General features: G+C 42.4%; 1 protein-coding gene across 5 annotated transcripts in view; it reads left to right on the plus strand.

The window, feature by feature from the left end:
- ZMYND12 (zinc finger MYND-type containing 12) overlaps positions 1 to 19,679 on the plus strand; it is a 41,779-nt gene extending 22,100 nt beyond the window's left edge. For 3 of the 5 annotated variants that reach the window (XM_063699755.1, XM_019016615.3, XM_019016630.3), the window contains exons 4-8: positions 465 to 634; positions 3,958 to 4,080; positions 5,092 to 5,203; positions 7,189 to 7,334; positions 9,610 to 10,049. In XM_063699755.1, coding sequence (XP_063555825.1) covers positions 465 to 634; positions 3,958 to 4,080; positions 5,092 to 5,203; positions 7,189 to 7,334; positions 9,610 to 9,732 — 674 coding nt within the window. In that variant the 3' untranslated portion in view covers positions 9,733 to 10,049. Of the gene's footprint in view, positions 1 to 464; positions 635 to 3,957; positions 4,081 to 5,091; positions 5,204 to 7,188; positions 7,335 to 9,609; positions 10,050 to 10,757; positions 10,966 to 18,698 lie in introns of those variants that run through there. The other 2 variants (XR_002003761.4, XR_002003763.4) reach the window with 2 other exon arrangements.
- Positions 19,680 to 19,717: the final 38 nt, after the last annotated feature.

Genomic DNA, 19,717 nt, shown 5'->3' on the forward strand with positions numbered 1-19,717 from the left:
TCCCCCTGTCGCCTGGCCACCACTAGTCTACTTTCCGTCTCTATGGATTTGCCTATTCTGGACATTTCGTATAAGTGGAATCATACAATATGTGGCCTTTGGTGTCTGGTTTCTTTCACTTAGTATAGTGTTTTCAAAGTTCATCCACATTATAGCAGGTAGCACTACTTCATTCCTTCTTATGACTGAGTAATATTCCACTCATGGATATGGAGATGGAGATGGAGATGCCTCCTTTTGTTCATCCACTCATCAGCTGATGGACATTTACATTGTTTCTGTTTTTTTTTTTTTTTTTTTTTACTCTTCCAAATAGGCTGCTATGAACATTCCTGTATGAGTTTTTCTGTGTCAATAAATACCTGAGTCAATGAATACATGAGTGAATGGGTAATGACTCATATTTCCTCATGTGTTCTTTGGCCTGGATATGAATTATAACCTTCTTTTCTGCTTTTGGGCAGGTCTGGGCCGAATCGTTCAGGCTGAAGAATATCTATTCCAAGCCCAGTGGACAGTCCTCAAATCAACTGACTGTAGTAATGCCACCCACTCTTTACTGCATCGGAATCTGGGACTTCTCTGTATAGCTAAGAAAAACTATGAAGAGGCCCGTTATCATCTGGCCAATGATGTAAACAAGCTAAGTTATAACACCTGTATATTTCCAAAATCTAAATTATAACACCTGTATATTTCCAAAATCTGTTTAATTTTTTTAAAACTGTGCATTTCTCTAAAACTTTCTGTTTACAACTGATTATTTGGTGGGATGTTAGCCATAACACAATTCTACCGACCTGAGTTCAAGCATTTCTACTTCATAGCTATTCAACCTTGGCCAGGTCACATATTCCTGAAGTTTCAGTTGCCCTGAAGAGTAAAGGGAGGCAAAACAGCATACTCGTTGAGAGAAGGGCTTTGCTGGCTGGGCATGGTGGCTCACGCCTGTAATCCCAGCACTTTGGGAGGCCAAGGTGGGCGGATCACGAGGTCAGGAGATTGAGACCATCCTGGCCAACATGGTGAAACCCCGTCCCTACTAAAATACAAAAAATTAGCCAGGCGTGGTGGTGCACGCCTGTAGTCCGAGCTACTCGGAAGGCTGAGGCAGGGGAATCGCTTGAACCCGGGAGGTGGAGGTTGCAGTGAGCCAAGATCGCACCACTGCACTCCAGCCTGGCGACAGAGCAAGACTTGGTCTCAAAAAAAAAAAAGAGAGAGAGAGAAGGGCTTTGCTTCTAGTCACAGATCTGTTGTTTCACTAGCCACATAGTCTTGGAAAATTTGTTTAACCTCTTTTATCACCTGCAAGACAGGAATAATAAAATAGTCTCTGTCTCACTGGGTCATTGCGAAGATTAATAATAGGACAATAAATGTACAGTACCTTGGCTATTATTTTAAAAAATAACAGTAATATCTCTACTTCAGAATGTTGGTTATTAAATTTAAAAGAGCTAGATGTATAAGAAAGCACTTATCGATGATAAAACTCTGTACAAAGTTAGATGGGATGTTGAGGATGATAACTGAATTGTTCTTTCAAAATTTAAGGGGTTTCTATTAGGATTTCAGTACTGGAAAATATTACCAGAGAAAAGAGTTCCTGGGCGTGAAATCTGAGTTAGCGTAGAGTCAGACTGCAGTCTCCATGCAGGTTGGTTCTCTCTTCAGCCTCTCTTCTGGCCTCTGCACCAAGCAGCCCTTCCTCTGGTTGCCTGCCTGTACAATGCCCATAAATTAAATTTTACGCTGGTTATTCTTTAAATTCCACTAACCCATATCCATTCTCTGCCCTACTCTATGCCCTGGGAGCCTGACCTCTATGGACTACACAACCTCTATGGACTCCATTGCTCTCTGGGCTTGGTTGGGTTTGGAGAGTGGAAGGCATAGTAGGGGAGTGGAGAGTAGGAGGAGAAAAAGGCTGGGGCACTGATTCTCTCTGCTGCCTCTCTGCCCCACCCCTGATCTGTCAGGAACAGTGTTCCTCTGTGGCCACAGCTCCTGTCAGGCAGCCTTCTTCCATAGTGCTAGCTCTTGCTGGGCCCTGGTAACCTTGTTTCCTCCCCTTGCTGTTTCAGGTGTAGGGATGGTAATAGTTTCTTGCTGTTGGTAGTCCCTGGTGTTTCACTAGGCCTTGTTGGTTTTACTCGTAGGGCTTTTCCCTAGCCCTTGTTGGTTTCTTAACCCTTCTACATGTCAAATAATAATTCCACTAAACTATCTTCAGGCAATCTTATTGAGGGTGCCATCTAGTTCCACCTGGGCTCCTGACTAATACAGTTCTTTGTGTTTCCTCTCTATACTCTACATCCTCCAACAAATTAAGCAGAGGCACATTCTGTCCTGAGCTGGGCCACACAGTTAAGAATTAGTAGGCCAGGTGTGGTGGCTCACGCCTGTAATCCCAGCACTTTGGGAGGCTGAGGCAGGCAGATCATGAGGTCAGGAGTTCGAGACCAGCCTGACCAATATGGTGAAACCCCGTCTCTATGAAAAATACAAAAATTAGCTGGGCGCAGTGGCTCACGCCTGTAATCCCAGCACTTTGGGAGGCCGAGATGGGTGGATCACCAGAGGTCAGGAGTTCTAGATCAGCCTGACTAACATGGTGAAACCCCGTCTAAATATACAAAATTAGCTGGATGTGGTGGCATGTGCCTGTAATTCCAGCCACTCGGGAGGCTGAGGCAGGAGAACTGCTTGAACCTGGGAGGCAGAGGTTGCAGTGAGCCAGGATTGCGCCACTGCACTCCAGCCTGGGCGACAGAGTGAGACTCAGTCTCCAAAAAAAAAAAAATATGAAAATTAGCCAGGTGTGGTGGTGTATGCCTGTCATGCCAGCTGCTTGGAAGGCTGAGGCAAAAGAATCGCTTGAACCCGGGAGGCGAGGTTGCAGTGAGCCAAGATCGCGCCGCTGCACTCCAGCCTGGGCGACAGAGGGAGACTCTGTCTTTAAAAAAAAAAAAAAAACATTAGCACAAGCTCAGATTCCTTAGCCTAGCTTTTTAAACACACACACACACACACACACACACACACACACACACACACACACACAGCTTTATTGATACCATAAAATTCACCCATTTTACATGTACAATTAAATTATTTTTAGCAAATTTACAGAGTAGCGCAACCATCAGCACAATCAAGTTTCAGAACATTTCCATTACCCCAAAGAGATCCCTTGTATCCATTTGCAGTCATTTCCCATTCCTGTTCCAGCCCCAGCAACCACTTCCTGTTTCTACAAATTTGCCTTCTCAGGACAGTTCATACAGACAGCATCATGTGTGGTCCTTTGCATCTGACCTCTTTCACCTAGGGTGATTATTTTGAGATTCATCCATGTTGTTGCATGTATCAACAGTTCATTCCTCTTATTGCTGATTAGCATTCCATTGCCCGGATATACCACAATTTGTCTATCCATTCATCAGTTGATGGACATTTTGGTTGTTTCTATGTTTTGTATATTTTAAATAATGCTGATATAAACTTTTACGTGCAAGTCTTTGTGGGTAGGTACTTAGAAGAGGAATTTCTGGGTCATATAGTAACTCTATGTTTAACTTTTTAAGGAACTACCAAACTGTTTCCACAGAGGCTGCACCCTTTTACATTCCCACTGGCAATGTGTGAGGGTTTCCTTTTCTCCATATCCTTCCCAACACTTTTTATTTTCTGTATTTGATTCTAGCCATCCTAGATGCAGTGATATCTCATTATAGCTTTGTTTTGCATTTACCTAATTACTATGTTAGTATCTATACATGTGCTTATTATTCATCTGAATAATTTTTGGAGAAATGTCAATTCAGATCTTTTGCCCATTTTTAAATTGGAATGTTGTAACAGTTTTTTGTATGTATTCTAGATACAAGTCCTTTATCAGATATATGATTTGCAAAAGGAACTCAAGCACTCTCCTTCTTCCTTCTGCTATAGATTTATTTTGCCAGTTGTGCATTTGGAACAGAGGACATTAGGACTTCAGGAGGCTACTTCCACCTGGCTAATATATTCTATGACCTTAAAAAGTTGGACCTGGCAGACACATTGTACACCAAGGTCAGCTGGGGAATGTGAGAGCTGAGCCTTCACTCTTAGGCTTGGTGTCTTACAACTTGTATTAGACTATTCATGAAAAACATACCATTCACGAGAAAGAGAGGCACAGAGAGATGAAGTGGCTTGCCCAAGACTATATAGCCTGATACATGATATACTCCATTTTCTTTCTTCCAGTGTCTCCACTACCAAAATAGACTAACCCTTAACATCCATAGGGTGATTAACGAATAATGAAGGACAGGTCAGTAAGAGCCAAACCCCTTCAGATAGACTGTTGTATGCTGTGTCATACCCATAGCAGCAAGCTAATGTGGGCTTATTGAAGTGTGCGATAGAGAAGGAGATTTCCAAGGGAAGTCTGTTGCTACAAGATCCTGTCAAGGGATCCAAGAACATCAGAAATTTCCATATTTACATGTAAAATATTTTAAACTGTTTCCAAAATATTAAAATGTCAGCTGTATCCATATAGTAACACCTCACTTAGCAGGCAATCATTTGTGTAATAAATGTGTAATATAGGCTTTCTGCTGATTGTTGATTCATGTTTTAGAACTGCTTCTGAGAAAGAGGCATTTTGCTGTAGTTTAAAAGCTTTAGAATCAGATAGACCAGGGTTTAAATTCTGGCTATGCCACTTAACAGCTCTTACCAGAAGTCACATGTGATCTTCTCTGAGCCTCGGTTTATTTACATGTAAAATGGGAATAATAAGAATATTACATCAGGATGTTGTGAGGATGTGAAGGTTTCGTGTTGTGTGTGCTATACAAAGGATAACCACTAGGGCTACCCCAAGATGAGCTGCCACAGGCCCTTTTCAGCCCATCACTTGTCACACTTACCTTGGCCAGGCCTGTTTGGGCTCCTAGGGTTCCCTCTGCCTCCAGGCACAGTAAGAGAGAGAACCTCCAGGTTGTCCAGAAGCCCGGCCAAATGCGCTACTCTCCTCACCTGCCTGGTCCGACGGCTGAGGTCTGGCCTGCTTATCGTCTCTTTTCCCAACAGGTCTCTGAGATCTGGCATGCATATTTGAACAATCACTATCAAGTCCTCTCACAGGCTCACATCCAACAAATGGATTTACTGGGCAAACTATTTGAGAATGACACTGGCTTGGGTAAGTGGCAGTTTTCGCTGAAGGGAGAGCAGTGACTTCATCTCACCCAATACACAGACCTTGTCCCTAAGAGGGAAAGCAGCTGTCCCTGTCATGAAGCACACCATTGCCACCTTCCCCATGTTGCTGATGGAGAAAACTGAGACACGGGGATCAAAGAGATTTTACCAGTGTTGGGAAGAATTCAGATCCCTATCATCACACATAGCCATTCGGGGGTTACTAAGGGACAGATTTAGAGGAAAAAAAAGACCACATCAAAGCCCCCTGTGATTTCTGCAGAGCATCCATTTCTATGTTATCCCTCCAGGGCAGCAGTCCCAATCTCTCCCTGGCACCAGGGACCCGTTTCATGGAAGACAATTTTTCCATGGACTGGGGGGCGTGGGAGGAATGGTTTCAGGAGAATTCAAGTGCATTACATTTATTGTGTACTATGTTTTTATTATTATTAATATATTGTAATATATAATGAAATAATTATACCATGCATCATAATGTAGAATCAGTGGGAGCCCTGAGCTTGTTTTCCTGCAACTAGATGGTCCCATCTGGGAGTGATGGGTGACAGTGACAGATCATCAGGCATTAGATTCTCATAAGGAGTGTACATCCTAGATCCTTTGCATGCACAGTTCACAATAGGGTTCACACTCCTAAGAGAATCTGATGCTGCTGCTGAACTGACAGGAGGTGGAGCTCAGGTGGTAATGCAAGCAATGGGGAGTGGCTGTAAATACAGATGAAGCTTTACTTGCCCCCACCACCCCTGCTCACCACCTGCTGTGCAGCCCGATTCCTAACAGGCCACAAAACAGTTCTGGTCCATGGCCTGGGGGTTGGGGACTCTTGCTCCAGGACACGTAAGCCAAGGTAGACTCTACACAGAAGGTGCATTGCTGATTTCTTCTGGTGCCTTAGCTTCATGCTTTACTGAACAGTGAGCTTCTCAGTGGCAGGGCCCAATTGGATTAAACTGTATTCCCTGGGCCAGCAAAGGGCTAAGTGTTGAATAGTACCGTACAGCATCATGCCCTCAGAGACAATGAAAAGACACAGAGGATCTAGTTTCTGCTCAAAAGAGACATACAGTGCAGTTGGTGATATAGAACCTATAGGCAATAACAAAAGAACATTCCTGTGAGTACAAATTATGTTACAAGATGAGTCCCAGAATGAAGAGGTGAGGACAGCTGGGTGGTGTTGAAGAAGGAAGACTCTTTGGAGGAGAGGTTTTGAGCTAAAGTTTAAAAAATTAATAACTTTATTGAATTTTCTCTCATTATGTAAATAGTTCATGTTATAGCTGAAAACTTGGAAATCATAGATATCCAAAGATAGCCAGCCTTAACATGATGGTGTATATCCTTTTCGTCTTTTTCTCTAAGCTTAGTACTTGTATAAGTGCTTTTAAATGCATGTAGTGACTTCTCAGTAAATGATGACTAAAGTAGGACCAAAAACTACTGGGGAAAATAGCAAACAGACTCTCAGAGGGAAGCATGAAGGTTGTTGCTTACGCATCTAAGGCCTAGACGAGAAGAGTTAAGCTGCTGCAGCTGCAAGAAGTCCCTTTCCCCAGTTCTCTCCTCTCAGCTGTAGAGTGGAATCTGAATTGGACCCAAGGAATCTGCCTGTGACAGATTATCTGTGTTTGCAAGCCCAAGAGATCTAGAGTTCAGGACTCCGAAAGAGAGAAACCTTAGCAACTTTGGGACCTGTGGGAGTGAGCATATTTTTAGGCTACTCTGATAATGGCATGCTAAGCAAAGCTGGAAAGCGGTCTGAAACTCCTGCTTCGGGGCTTCCTGCTTTGCACCTGGAGGGAGTCCTCTAGGTAAAAAACTTGCTGTAATTGGTGCTATTTCCACCAGTGCCCCTGGGAAGGCTTCAGCAGACCAGGCGCTTTAACAGCTGAGTGCTTTTGATGAGGGCAGACTCAGTTGCCAAGAGCCTGTTTTTTCTTTCTTCCCCTTCCAATGCAGATGAAGCCCAGGAAGCAGAAGCCATTCGCATCCTGACTTCAATCTTGAACATTCGAGAATCTACATCTGACAAAGCCCCCCTAAAAACCATCTTTGTTCTGAAGATCCTGGTCATGCTTTACTACCTGATGATGAATTCTTCAAAGGCAAGTTTCCCTAAAAAAGCAACACGTCTAAAATGAAGGTAGAAATTCATCTAGTTGAACTCAAAATTTGTGTTTTGCCCAATTCCAATAGCTTTTGCCCTCAGAGCAAGCCCTCACTCCAAAGAGGTTCAGATGCTCACGACGTTTCTCCTGTGTTGGGTCTAGCCTGCATAATGGAAACTGGATTGTCTTCTTCCCCCGAGGGTTCCCAGTCTTGCATAGATAAAGGGAGTCTGGGGCAGTGCTGGGAAGCCTGCAGGGCAGGAAGGCTCTGGGGAGCCTTGGACGGATGAAGTAGCCGCTCTAACTCCACTCAGTTACTGAGTTCCCTGTTGCTGCGGGGATTCAGGTAGAAATGCATTGCCATGAAATGATTCAAAAAGTAACTTTTTGAGTACTTTTACATACCAGTTGTTGGCCTAAACCCTTTACATAATTATCATACTTAATGCTTACACCAACATTAATGAGGTAGCTATTTTATTATCTCTACTTTACAAACAAGGAAACTGAGGCACCGAGAGGGTCAATTCTTTGCCCAATGTCTTACAGACAGTAAGTAGCATATCTCAGGTTTATTGACTTATTGGTTGATTCTCTCATTCATTCAAACATTTATTGAAAATCTACCATTTGTAAAGCACTAATCTAGGGACTGGGGATACAGTGGTGATCCATACATTTCCTATCTCCATGGCACTGGTGTTTTTTGGAGGAGTGGAAATAAACATATGTATGTGTAATATAATTTCAGATAGTAGAAACTGCTATAAAGAAAACTAGCCAGGCACAGTGTCTCATGACTGTATTCCCAGTACTTTGGGAGGCCGAGGAGGGATGATTGCTTATGTCCAGGAGTTCAAGACCAGCCTGGGCAACATAATGAGACCCACTCTCTACTAAAAATAAAAATAAAAAAATCAGCCAGGCATAGAGGTTTGCACATGTAGTCCCAGCTACTCGGGAGGCTGAGATAAGAGGATTACTTGAGCCCAGGAGATTGAGGCTGCAGTGAGCCATGCTTGTGCCACTGCACTCTAGCCTGGGTGACAGAGCAAGATCCTGTCTCAAAAAAAAAAAGAAAAAGAAGAAGAAGAAGAAAAAGCAGTAGGCAGGGGGAGAGAGAGGAGGCTGGTTGGAGGGAGCCCTTTTTGTGTGGGTGACATGGGAAAATTTAAGACTCCTTTCCTCCCTCCTCCCTCTCTTCTTTTCTTTCTTCAGCTAACTTTTACTAAGCACCTGCAGTATACCAGGCCTGGAGGAGCTCACAGGTTATAATAGAGTGTGACAGTGAAGCCCAGAGCACTGTGGGAGCACAGTGCACAGGGCACTAACCCTGTCTGGGATAGGGGTAGGAATGGGTGAGGAATAGGAAAATATTTCCACTGAACTTTCAAATTTACATTGGACAAAACCTCATTTCTACGGTGCAATGTCCAATTTTCCACTGTGTACTCAAGGAAGTCATTACCCCAGGGTGTGTTAGATCTACAAGAGACCTTAGACAAAAGGCACACATCTATCTATCCATCAAGACTGGCACCTCACTTCCTTCAGGCCTTCACTTGACTCAGCTGTTTTCTTTTCAGTGAAGCGTTCCCTGCTCTCCCTGTCTAAAACTGCAAACCCCCACTACTACCTCTAATGCTTCCTATCCCCTTTCATGCTTTATTTTTTTCCTTAGCATTTATCATTTAAGATACTGTCGTGTTTACTTATTTGTCTTCTTTATTGTCTTTCTCCCCTACTACACTGTAAGTTCCATGAGAATAGGAATTTCTGCCTATACTCACAGGACCTGGAACATGGTAACCATTCAATAACAATTTATAGGAAGGAAGGAAGGAAGAGAAGAAGGGAGGAAGAAAGGGGAGCCTCTTTCCAAGTCAAAACTCTGGGCCACATGGTCTCCAGGACCACCCCAGAGTGATAATTTACTTGTGGCACCTGTCACCTCTATGCCTTCCAGTGATGGCCTCTAGGGCCTGATTAAGGTCCTACAAAGATCTCACTTTGTTAAGAAGGTATACTTAGTTTGTACTTAGTTTGTCAAGTCAGGTGGGGTTTTTTTCTGGTGCCCTGCTGCCCCGCCCAGCGCACATGTGGCTAGCTGTAAGGGCCCAGTGTGTTTACAGGTTTATCAACAAGAGCTCAGTGGGTGGTGTGAAAAGGTGGTCAGTTCTCTCTCATGTTTCTGGAGTTGAGCACAGATGGGGCTTCCCAGTGTTATGCTTTCCTGTGACAACTTCCTTTTGTCACTGCAATTCTATTTCAGGCACAGGAATATGGCATGAGGGCCCTCAGTCTAGCCAAAGAACAACAGCTTGATGTCCATGAGCAAAGCACCATTCAAGAGTTATTAAGTCTCATTTCAACTGAAGACCATCGCATTACTTAGTGACCCATGAGCTCTGCATCAAGGGTTATTCCAGGGGCTACTGAAGATCTAATATATTCCAGCCTTGCACAACTGCTTTGAGGTACTGTAGACTGCTGAAGTTTCCACCCTCTTCCCCTGGGATTGCACACATAGCTGTTATTTTTTTCTTACACAGCATATTAAGGGAATATAAAGCTTTAGGCATAGAAATCACTAAAAACTGTGTTTGTCATGACCTTTGTACTTGATTTATCATGACTTTGTATGACTGAGTAATATGTAGTCAGATCACTAATATGGTATTTGTAATTAAACTACAAATAGTTTGTCATTTCCCAGAAGTCTCCCAATGATGCATGTTTCATACACTTTTGCTAAAGGAGGGGTAAAGGAGGGGGTAGGGAATAAAGCTATATTGGAACAAAGTTTCTCTATTCTTAATTCCATGCTGGAATTAACTTAGCGTTAATCTGAGGTAGATTGTGATAAAGTACCCATTATAATAGAGCAATCACTAAGAAAATAACTCTAAGAGTAGTTAAAAATCAACAAAGGGATTACAATGGTATGCTAGAAAATACCCACTTAAAGAAAAGGTGAGATAGAGGAACAAAAAGGACATGAGACACATAGAAAACAAATAGCAAAATGCAGGCATAAATTAGATATAAGGTCTTCCTGTGCCAGAGGAGGCCCCTGGGCCTGCCAAGGAGCTTCAGTATGGACTGACTGAGATGCCATTCCAGGGTGGCATCTTTCTTATCTCAGACAATAATTTGAAGCAGATGTGGGCCATCTATACAGTCTAGGGGAGAGGCATTCTGAAAGATCCCCTGTGATGGAGAGGACAGAGGGTGAGCCTTGGACTCAGACATGCCTGAGCTCAAATTCCAGCTCTCTCACATCATTGGTTTGTGACCTTGATCTCCCTATGGCCTCATCCATTACTGTTGTAAAATGGCCCAGATGTGGCCACAGCTATATCAGCTCATCCCATCTTGATGACTCTGGTAATTTGGCATATCCTTTTTTTTCTCCCTTAGTTCCTCTCCAGACTTGCCAAGCAGCATTTTGCTTCGTGAGTAGATCTGCACCCAGGGAGAAGATATGCAGGTCAAGAACCTGTCAGAGAGTTTTATGTTCCTCACTGTAAATTAATTCACTCAGACACATATAATAAAAATAAGTCAGATGGGTCACCCTGCCCCTTCAGGTAAAATCAGCTGGAAACCGCCCCCCACCCCCTGCTCCCACCCCCCCCACTTCCATACTTGTGGGCATTCTTATGCTTCTCCATGATGGCTATGAAGTCCCAGGGGCTTACTTGTCTTTCAGCCATCTCTTGATCTAATTTTCAGCCTCAGATGAATTCTCATTCTCCAGTCAACATTGTGTAGCACTTTCTTCTTCTCTTTAAAGACAGAGCCCCTTCTTCTTAGCTCTTAACCCGTAACCCCAAATATGAGTCAGCTCTTTCAAATAGACTCTTAATGAAGACTGGAGGGGTAAGGAGGAGGATCAACAACGCTTCAGCAGATAATTTCAGAGAAAATATTAGAACTTACCTATTCTGAAAACATTCTAAAAAGTCCATTTTATTAGACTCCTACTCTATCCTTTATTCCTTGGCCTCTTTTTGCCTTCTCACTCCTGTCTTATCTATTCTCCCTGAATTCCTGTTCATTAACCCTCCTGCATTGAATAAATTTATAAAGTTATTGTTTAAATATATTGTTTCTATTTCTTTATTTTTATTTTTATTTATTTATTTATTTTTGAGATGCAGTCTCGCTCTGTCGCCCAGGCTGGAGTGCAGTGGCCCGATCTCGGCTCACTGCAAGCTCCGCCTCCCGGGTTCACGCCATTCTCCTGCCTCAGCCTCCTGAGTAGCTGGGACTACAGGCGCCCACCACCACGCCCAGCTAATTTTTTGTATTTTTTTTTAGTAGAGATGCGGTTTCACTGTGTTAGCCAGGATGGTCTCGATCTCCTGACCTCGTGATCTGCTCGCCTCGGTCTCCCAAAGTGCTGGGATCACAGGTGTGAGCCACCACGCCTGGCCAATTTATTGTTTCTATTGACTGATTTACTTCTTGGCTATAGGCCATAATTTTCTGCTTTTTTTTCATGCTTAGTAATTTAATTTTCAGTTTTTCTTCTTTTCTAACACATGCATTTAAGGCTATAAATTTTACCCTATATACTGCTTTAGCTGATCCCATATATTTTTAAAATGCAGTATTTTATTTTTCTAAATGTGTCTTATTTTTTATGACTCATGAGTCACTTAGAAATATGACTCAATTTCCAAAAGAGAAGTTCTAAAACAACTTCTTTGCTATTGATTTCTAGCTTTATTGAGGTCCTAGAACATACTGTATATAATTTTGATTTTTAGAAATGTTCTTTATAGAATGTGGTCAATATTTTAAGTGTTCTGTGTGTGCTAGAAAATAATGAAGTTATTGGGAGCAGTGCCCCTTAAGTCAAGTTTGTTCATATTTTCAATTCTTGCATATTTTTGCTGACTTTTTGTTCATGTCTAAGAAAGGTATAAAATCTATCCACTAACATTGTGGATTTATCTATTTCTCCTTGTAGTCCTGTTAGTTTTTGCCATATATATATATATATATATATATATATATATATATATATATATATGAAATATGTATGTGTATGTATATATATATATTTTTTTCTTTTTTTTGAGATGGCGTCTCACTCTATCGCTCAGCCTAGAGTGGAGTGGCATGATCTTGGCTCACTGCAACCTCTGCCACCTGGGTTCAAGCAATTCTCCTGCCTCAGCCTCCCAAGTAGCTGGGATTACAGGCATGTGCCACCATGCTCAGCTAATTTTTGTATTTTTAGTAGAGACCATCTTGGCCAGGCTGGTCTTGAACTCGTGACCTTGTGATCCACCTGCCTCGGCCTCCCAAAGTGCTGGGATTACAGGCGTGAGCCACCGCGCCTGGCCTGTTTTTGCTTTATATTTTTTGAGGCTTTGTTATTAGGTGTCTACACATTCAAATATTATATTTTTCTAGTGAATGGAATTTTTTGTATTATGAAGTGTGATTCTCTTTATCTCTAGTAATGTTTTGGGCCTTAGAGTTTATTTTGGTCTCATATTAATATAGCTGCATTCACTTCCTTTGGGGCTGGATTGCTCGTTATCAGCTAGGCATCATCACCATTCCCTTCATCATTTCCCTCTGCTTATAAGGGGAAACTTAGAGCTATAGTTCTCAGTATCCCTCTCCTTTTATGATTCTGGATAACATTCTGTCAATGAGGGCCAACTGCTCAAAATTTGGAAGCTGCATAAGGAGCAACCATTTACCTTCCTGTGAGTCATCCACTGTTGTTTTCCTGAATGCAGATTTCCTGTGGAAGCAGCTTACTGCCCTTTACCCCCTGATCTTGATCTCCCAGCTACTTCAAAGATTGTGTATGCCTCTAATTCTCTGTATTAAATAACTTTCTTTATTCAAAATGCCCAGAGAGGTTTCTGTTTCCCTGACTAAACTCTGACGGAAACTCTTGATATTTCTTCCCAACAATCTATATGTCTTCTATACTTCCAAACAATCTATATCCTTAGAGGGGTTCTCACTATGTTTTGCAGGCTGGATTTGAACTCCTGGGGTCAAGAGATCTTTCTGCCCCAGCCCCCTGGGTAGTGGAATTGGGGCAGGCACCACTGGGCCCAGCTCGTAATGTTTGTGATGCATCTCTTGTAAAAATAATATGATTAGATGTTTTTATATCTGTCATTCTTAAAGAATCATTTAGTCCATTTACATTTTGTTTATACACTAAATGATTTGAGTTTTTAAAAGTTATTGGAGTTTAAATCTATGATCTTATTTTAAGCCTTCTATTTGTTCTGTGTGTTCTATTTTTTCCTTTTCTTTCTTTTGGATTGATTACATAATTTTTCTCCTTCCATTTCTTCCACTCTGCGAGCTTTTAGTTTATATTCTGTGTTTCTGTTCTTTTAGTGATTGCCCCAGAAATCCAAGCATTTGTTCCTTACTTATCAAAATTTAAAGTTATTTGGGAAACTCTCATCCCTGACAATAGAAGGTCTTTAGAATCTTTTAACTGTATTTACCTCCCACTAACTTATACCTTCTTATTATTTATTTCAAATATATCTTAAACTCATGTCATAATTATTTTGTAAAGTCATCATGTTCCTTCTTTTCACATCTTCCATCTTGGCTCACATTACTGATAAATATTTCAGTATTTCCTATAGTGAGGGCCTAAAGATGGCAAATTCTCAGATTTTCTTTCATTAATTCAAAAATGTTCTTATTTTGCCCTAATTTTTTTTACTCTTCAATGAAAATGTATTTCATTTTTATATATGATTTATTGATGCAGGAAATCATCTCAGTTCTGAACAGCTCTACAAAATGTGGTTTACTTGGCCGGACGCAGTGGCTCACGCCTGTAATCCCAGCACTTTGGGAGGCTGAGGCGGGTGGATCATGAGGTCAGGAGATCGAGACCATCCTGGCTAACACAGTGAAACCCTGTTTCTACTAAAAATACAAAAAAATTAGCCAGGCGTGGTGGTGGGCGCCTGTAGTCCCAGCTACTCGGGAGGCTGAGCCAGGAGAATGGCGTGAACCTGGGAGGCGGAGCTTGCAGTGAGCGGAGATCATACCACTGCATTCCAGCCCGGGCGACAGAGCAAGACTCCATCTCAAAAAAAAAAAAAAAAAAAATGTGGTTTACTTGACCCTGAAGGGTATAAGTAGGTTGAAATGAGCCAGGATTCCTGGGTTCCCTATAGAGTGTCTCTTATCTCCCCACCTGGTGATCACATCTTTCCTAAGCGTCTTCAGCAGAATTCATAAGGGTGGAGCTGAAGGATCATCTCTGAAAGGCCTGATTAAAATTTTCCACTAGCAAGCACATATGCACTGTTACAAATATATCATATCGTCTATGAATCTTTATTTAACAAAAATTCACTTTGAGTTGCTGCTGTACGCTCTCACTATATAACATTTTATCATTGCACTCCATGGCTTTCTGCTGTGCCACAGGGCCTCAGATGATCAAGATTGGAACCAAACTGCTCTAGCACCAGGCCTTGCCATGTCCCATTACAGATACACATTGTACAAATGAGGTGTCTCTGTTCTCATGATGACTCTGTGAGGTACAACATTTCTCAAACACAATAGGTCACACAAAACAAACAATTGGCAAAGAAAATGCTTCAGAAAAGATGGTGAAGCATTATTTGGATGACAGAACTATGCAATCATTTTGCCAAACACAAAACATATGTCTTTCCTAATATTCATCAAGATCAGTGCAATGTGATAGAAATATTTTATATTATGTACATACATACACACACACTTTTAATAGCTAATATTTAAATAAGCAGTAGCAGGTTTTAAAAACATATGAACAAGGTTACTATTGGGAGCAAGATGTAAAACCAGAATTATATATTATAAGCATTATCCCATGCAGACCTTTTTCAGGATTGTGTATCTCCTGGAACATCTTAATGAACATGGCAAAAAAGAAAAAGAAAAGTTTTCAGTGAAAAAAGGTGGTTCATGGTTTAAAAGTCAAGTTTTACCACAAAAAACCAAGTTGGAGGTAAGGGTTGAGGAAGGTAGCAGCCAAAAATGACCACTGTAGTTCTGTTTTATTTTGTGTGTGTGTGGTTTGAGCAAGTGGTTGGCATTGTGCACTCAACTGAGGAGGCCCTGAAAGAGCGGAGGTTTGTTGGGGAGAGATAAAAACATGAATTCAGCTTGAAACATGGTGAATTTGAGACGCTTATCAGACATTTGAAGAGAGATGAAGGGTGGGCAACTGGATATGCCATCTGACCTTAAGAAAAGAAGCCTGGGCCGAGCACGGTGGCTCACGCCTGTAATTCCAGCACTATGGGAGTCCGAGGCAGGTGGATCACCTGAGGTCAGGAGTTCGAGACCACCCTGGCCAACACGGTGAAACCCCGTCTCTACTATAAATACAAAAACATCAGCTGGGTGTGGTGGTGGGCGCCTGTAGTCCCAGCTACTTGGGAGGATGAGGCAGGAGAATTGCTTGAACCTTGGAGGTGGAGGCTGCAGTGAGCTGAGATTATGCCACTGCACTCCAGCCTGGGCAACAGAGTGAGACTCTGTCTCAAAAAAAACAAAACAAAAAAAAAAGAAAAGAAAAGAAGCCTGGGTTCAGAGATAAATTTGAAAGTATCATGTACGTGGTAATTAATACCAAGCAAATGGAGATCATCTAGGGATGAAACCCGCAGCTAAGGAATAGCAGAAAGCCTAAGGAAACGCCGGAGGAAACAACATTTAATGGAGAGGAGGTGAACCCAGCACAGGAGGCTGATGTAATTTCAGACTTACTCAGCCTACTCATGCAAAGAATTCCTATAATACCTTTCACCCAGATCTCCCAAATGTTAACGTCTTGCCACATTTGCTTTATTTTCTCTCTCTAGAAACCCATTATTTTCTGAGCCATTTGAAAGTAAATTGCAGACATGATGTACCTCTATCCCTCGATATTTAATGTGTATTTTCTAAAAACAAGGACACATTCTTACGTATTCTTATTAGAACAATCACCAAAATGAGGAAATTGACATTGATATGATACTATCAGGCAATACAGTACAGACCAGTTGTCTTAATAATGTCCTTTAGAGCAGAAGAAAATCCCTGGGCAGGCAGTGTGCTCAGCTGCCACTTCTCTTTAGTCAGAGGAGTGCCTTTAGATGTGACACAAGTGCTGCCACTCCAAGGTTCCCTGACCCATCTCATGAGAATTTCAGCCAGAATTTTCTAACAAAAGATGCTTAGGCCCTTGGGGAGCTCCAAAGAGCTGTGATTCACCAAGAGTACAGTAGACCTAAGGTTAGTGGAAGAGCGATCATTTTTGAGAGAAGCCTCTCACCAGATTTAAGAAGTGCCATTAGTGAAAGCAGCAGCTGCAGGAAAAGCAGCGGATACCAGCGTGATAGACAAGTGGGTGCCAGCAGCATGAAGCTGGGAGAGTCCTAGAGGGACACCATGTGACTCTGGGAAGTAGAAGGGGAAGTGTCACAGGCTTATTCTTTGAGGAGAGGAAATCCCAAGATCCCACAACTTGGAAAGGCATCTGCAGCCAGCCTGAACATCTCTCCACCTGTGTCCCTGCAGCATGGTTTCTGCCAGAGCCACCGTCAAGAGGGTAGGGAAGCCATCAGCAACCTTTCCAAAGTACTTCCTTTCTCACCAAATACGCTGGTCTACCATGGAGCTAAATGCAGTTCTCTTTGAGACAATGGAGGAATTTGAATATGGACTGGGAATTAGATGGTATCAAGGGATTACTGCTAATCTTTTTATATGTGGTAAAGGCAAATGGAAAGGTCCCTTTCTGGGGAGTTTACTATTCTCTCCACTTTTGTGTAGTTTGACGATTTTCATGTAAGAGAAGAAGAAAGAAACATAGGCCACATTCCCCAGTGTTTGGGTTCAAGGACAATATGAATGGTACATAATGTCATACCCCAAATCATCCTCGGCTGCAGCAATCAAGCACTATCCCTTTGATGCTCTGACCTCAGTTTGGACTCCCTGACCCTCAGAAGCTGGGGAATAGCCTTAGTTCAAGGGTCTTGAGCCTTGTTTTGACTGTTAGTCCCCCAGGGTCTTATCACCGCTTCTCCCAGGAAGCCTCTTGAAATGTCAGGCAAACACAAGTCCTGAGGGCCCTGCCTGACCTGTCAGAGTTCTTCTGGTGAGTACACAGATTCTTTCAATCCCCTGAGACCCCTTACTGCACCATACAGCCATTTTAAACAGCTTTCAGCTCTCACTTGCTATTTGAATCTTAATTCAAATGTCAGCCCAGGAGAGCACGCTGAGCAGGCCCGTGACAAGCTCACGCCATCTGCATTAGTATTTTCCTCCATCATCTTGACAGTTGAGAGTTGGCAGTATTACAATTCAGACGGCACTCTGCGTTTGAAAGGAAAATTATAGTTTTTCAGAACGCAGCTGGTGTGCAAGTGAATAGGGTGAAGTTTCTTCTGTGAAGGCTCTTCCTCATTTTATGATATGAAAATAATAAAATGTAGATTCAGCATGTGATTCTTACTTTACAAGAACCACCAAAAGGCACAGAATTTTGGAGACAAAGGCAAACAAAGCATTCTGTTCCATAGTAATAATTTTAATAAAAAGCAAAAACAGCAAAACAATCATTTATAAATGATTTCTTCTCTGTTGGAGAAGTTAACACTGTTATTGCTGTATAAACCACTTGGAAATGAGCTATTTTGGTGCCTAGTTAAGATGTATTCTTTTCAGCACATTTTTATTTTGCCAGTTAGGCAGGAAAAACTACAGTCCACTTTCCTGGAGGGAATTTAGCGGAACTACTGCCCACAGGTGACAGTGAACTTTACAAATCACTCCAATAAGTTTAGTAGCAAAGTAAACATCTTTCTCAAGTGTTAAAATCACAGAAGTTAGACAGAACAAGCAGAGAAGCAGTCTTTTAGGTGTTAAACTTCATGCCACTTGTGCACATTACACTAGGACACTTGCTACTGAGAAATACAACACAAATGCTACCTCCCTGGAACTAAGATGTTCCAGTGCTCACGTGTATCAATTTCTTCTCTCTGTCTCCCAGCAGCAGTGGTGTGCTGACAAATGTTTAGCAACCAGCTCTTGGGGAGGGCGGTCTTGATATAGAGTGTTTGCCAATCTCTGTGGTGTAAATACTCTCAATAGGGCCGATTCTGCAGCTACTGATGTGATGTCACTGAATGTTCAGGTTGGGAAGAGATGTGCAATAGCACGCCATTATACTGTAGCACACCATACCAATACAATAGATGTCAGTATCCTCAAGAACATAGATAATAGTAAAATAATTAGGAAGTGATGAGTTTTGAGTATTTATTACTGTTTTTAACATACTTTATTTAATTGCAGGTTAATATAATCTCTAATGGTCACTGTGGCTGTGTTTACCAACCAGCTTACAAAATTCCTGAAAATTGAACAATCCACTCTCATGGGCCAGCGCAAACCACTTCAGCATACCACTGGAACTCGGGACCTCAAGGTGGGACTAAGCAAACCAGGCACCTGCCTAGTCCTGCCTCCACAGTGACCGTTATCAGCTCTGCAGAATGATTAAGGGCCCCAGCTCTCCCCTTGCAGATCAGTGTTCCTTCTAAATAGGAGATTATGGGAGTCCCACTCCGGATAGGCCCAGGACAGCAGAATTTTAGCAGCTTTATTGGTTAGTTCCATCTGATCTCAGGGCTGTCATCCCTGCCAAGTCCAGATGGTGCTGTCAGACTATCAGAGTTCCCCACACAGCCCCTCCTTCCCCCAGCCTTCTGCACTCCCCTCACCCTCTATTTGACAGGTTTAATTCACGTCCCTGGCACCACCTCCTTCCATTTGATGCGAAGCCAGCAAACCTAATACAGGAAGAGCCAAAAAACCCAGGTGCTAAATCATCCAAGGTCAGGCTGCTTTCCAGGTCGGCTTTCCAGCCTCCCAGTTGTCTGAGGCAGTCTCTCCTCCAGGATTTTTCTTAGCCAAATACGTTCGCTAGATCTTGCACATAGCGTCATAAAATCTCAAGGATGGATGGGACCTTCCAGTCATTAGCCTGAACCACAGCATGCTTGAGCTGCCGCCAGCCCTGCCCCCAGCAGCTCTTTTTCCCAGCTGTAAAGCTGCTGTCTGCCAGCTTTTATCCCTTGGCACTGAGCCATGATCTCAAGAAGGCGATGCTTGTGTTGCTCACAGTGGGGGAAGCAAGAGGAAAGGAACCTATGGAAAGCCAGGCATGTGGTTAAGTGCAACACATTCAAGTTTGTTTATGTATCACATTTATAGGTGACAAAATTAAGGTTTAACAAGTTGAAGTAAAGTGTCCCTGGGTCACACAAGCTTTAAGTTACCTGGATTTGAACTGGATCTGACTCAGACTAGTA

Source organism: Gorilla gorilla, chromosome 1, assembly GCF_029281585.2.
Source record: "Gorilla gorilla gorilla isolate KB3781 chromosome 1, NHGRI_mGorGor1-v2.1_pri, whole genome shotgun sequence".
NCBI lineage: Eukaryota > Metazoa > Chordata > Mammalia > Primates > Hominidae > Gorilla > Gorilla gorilla.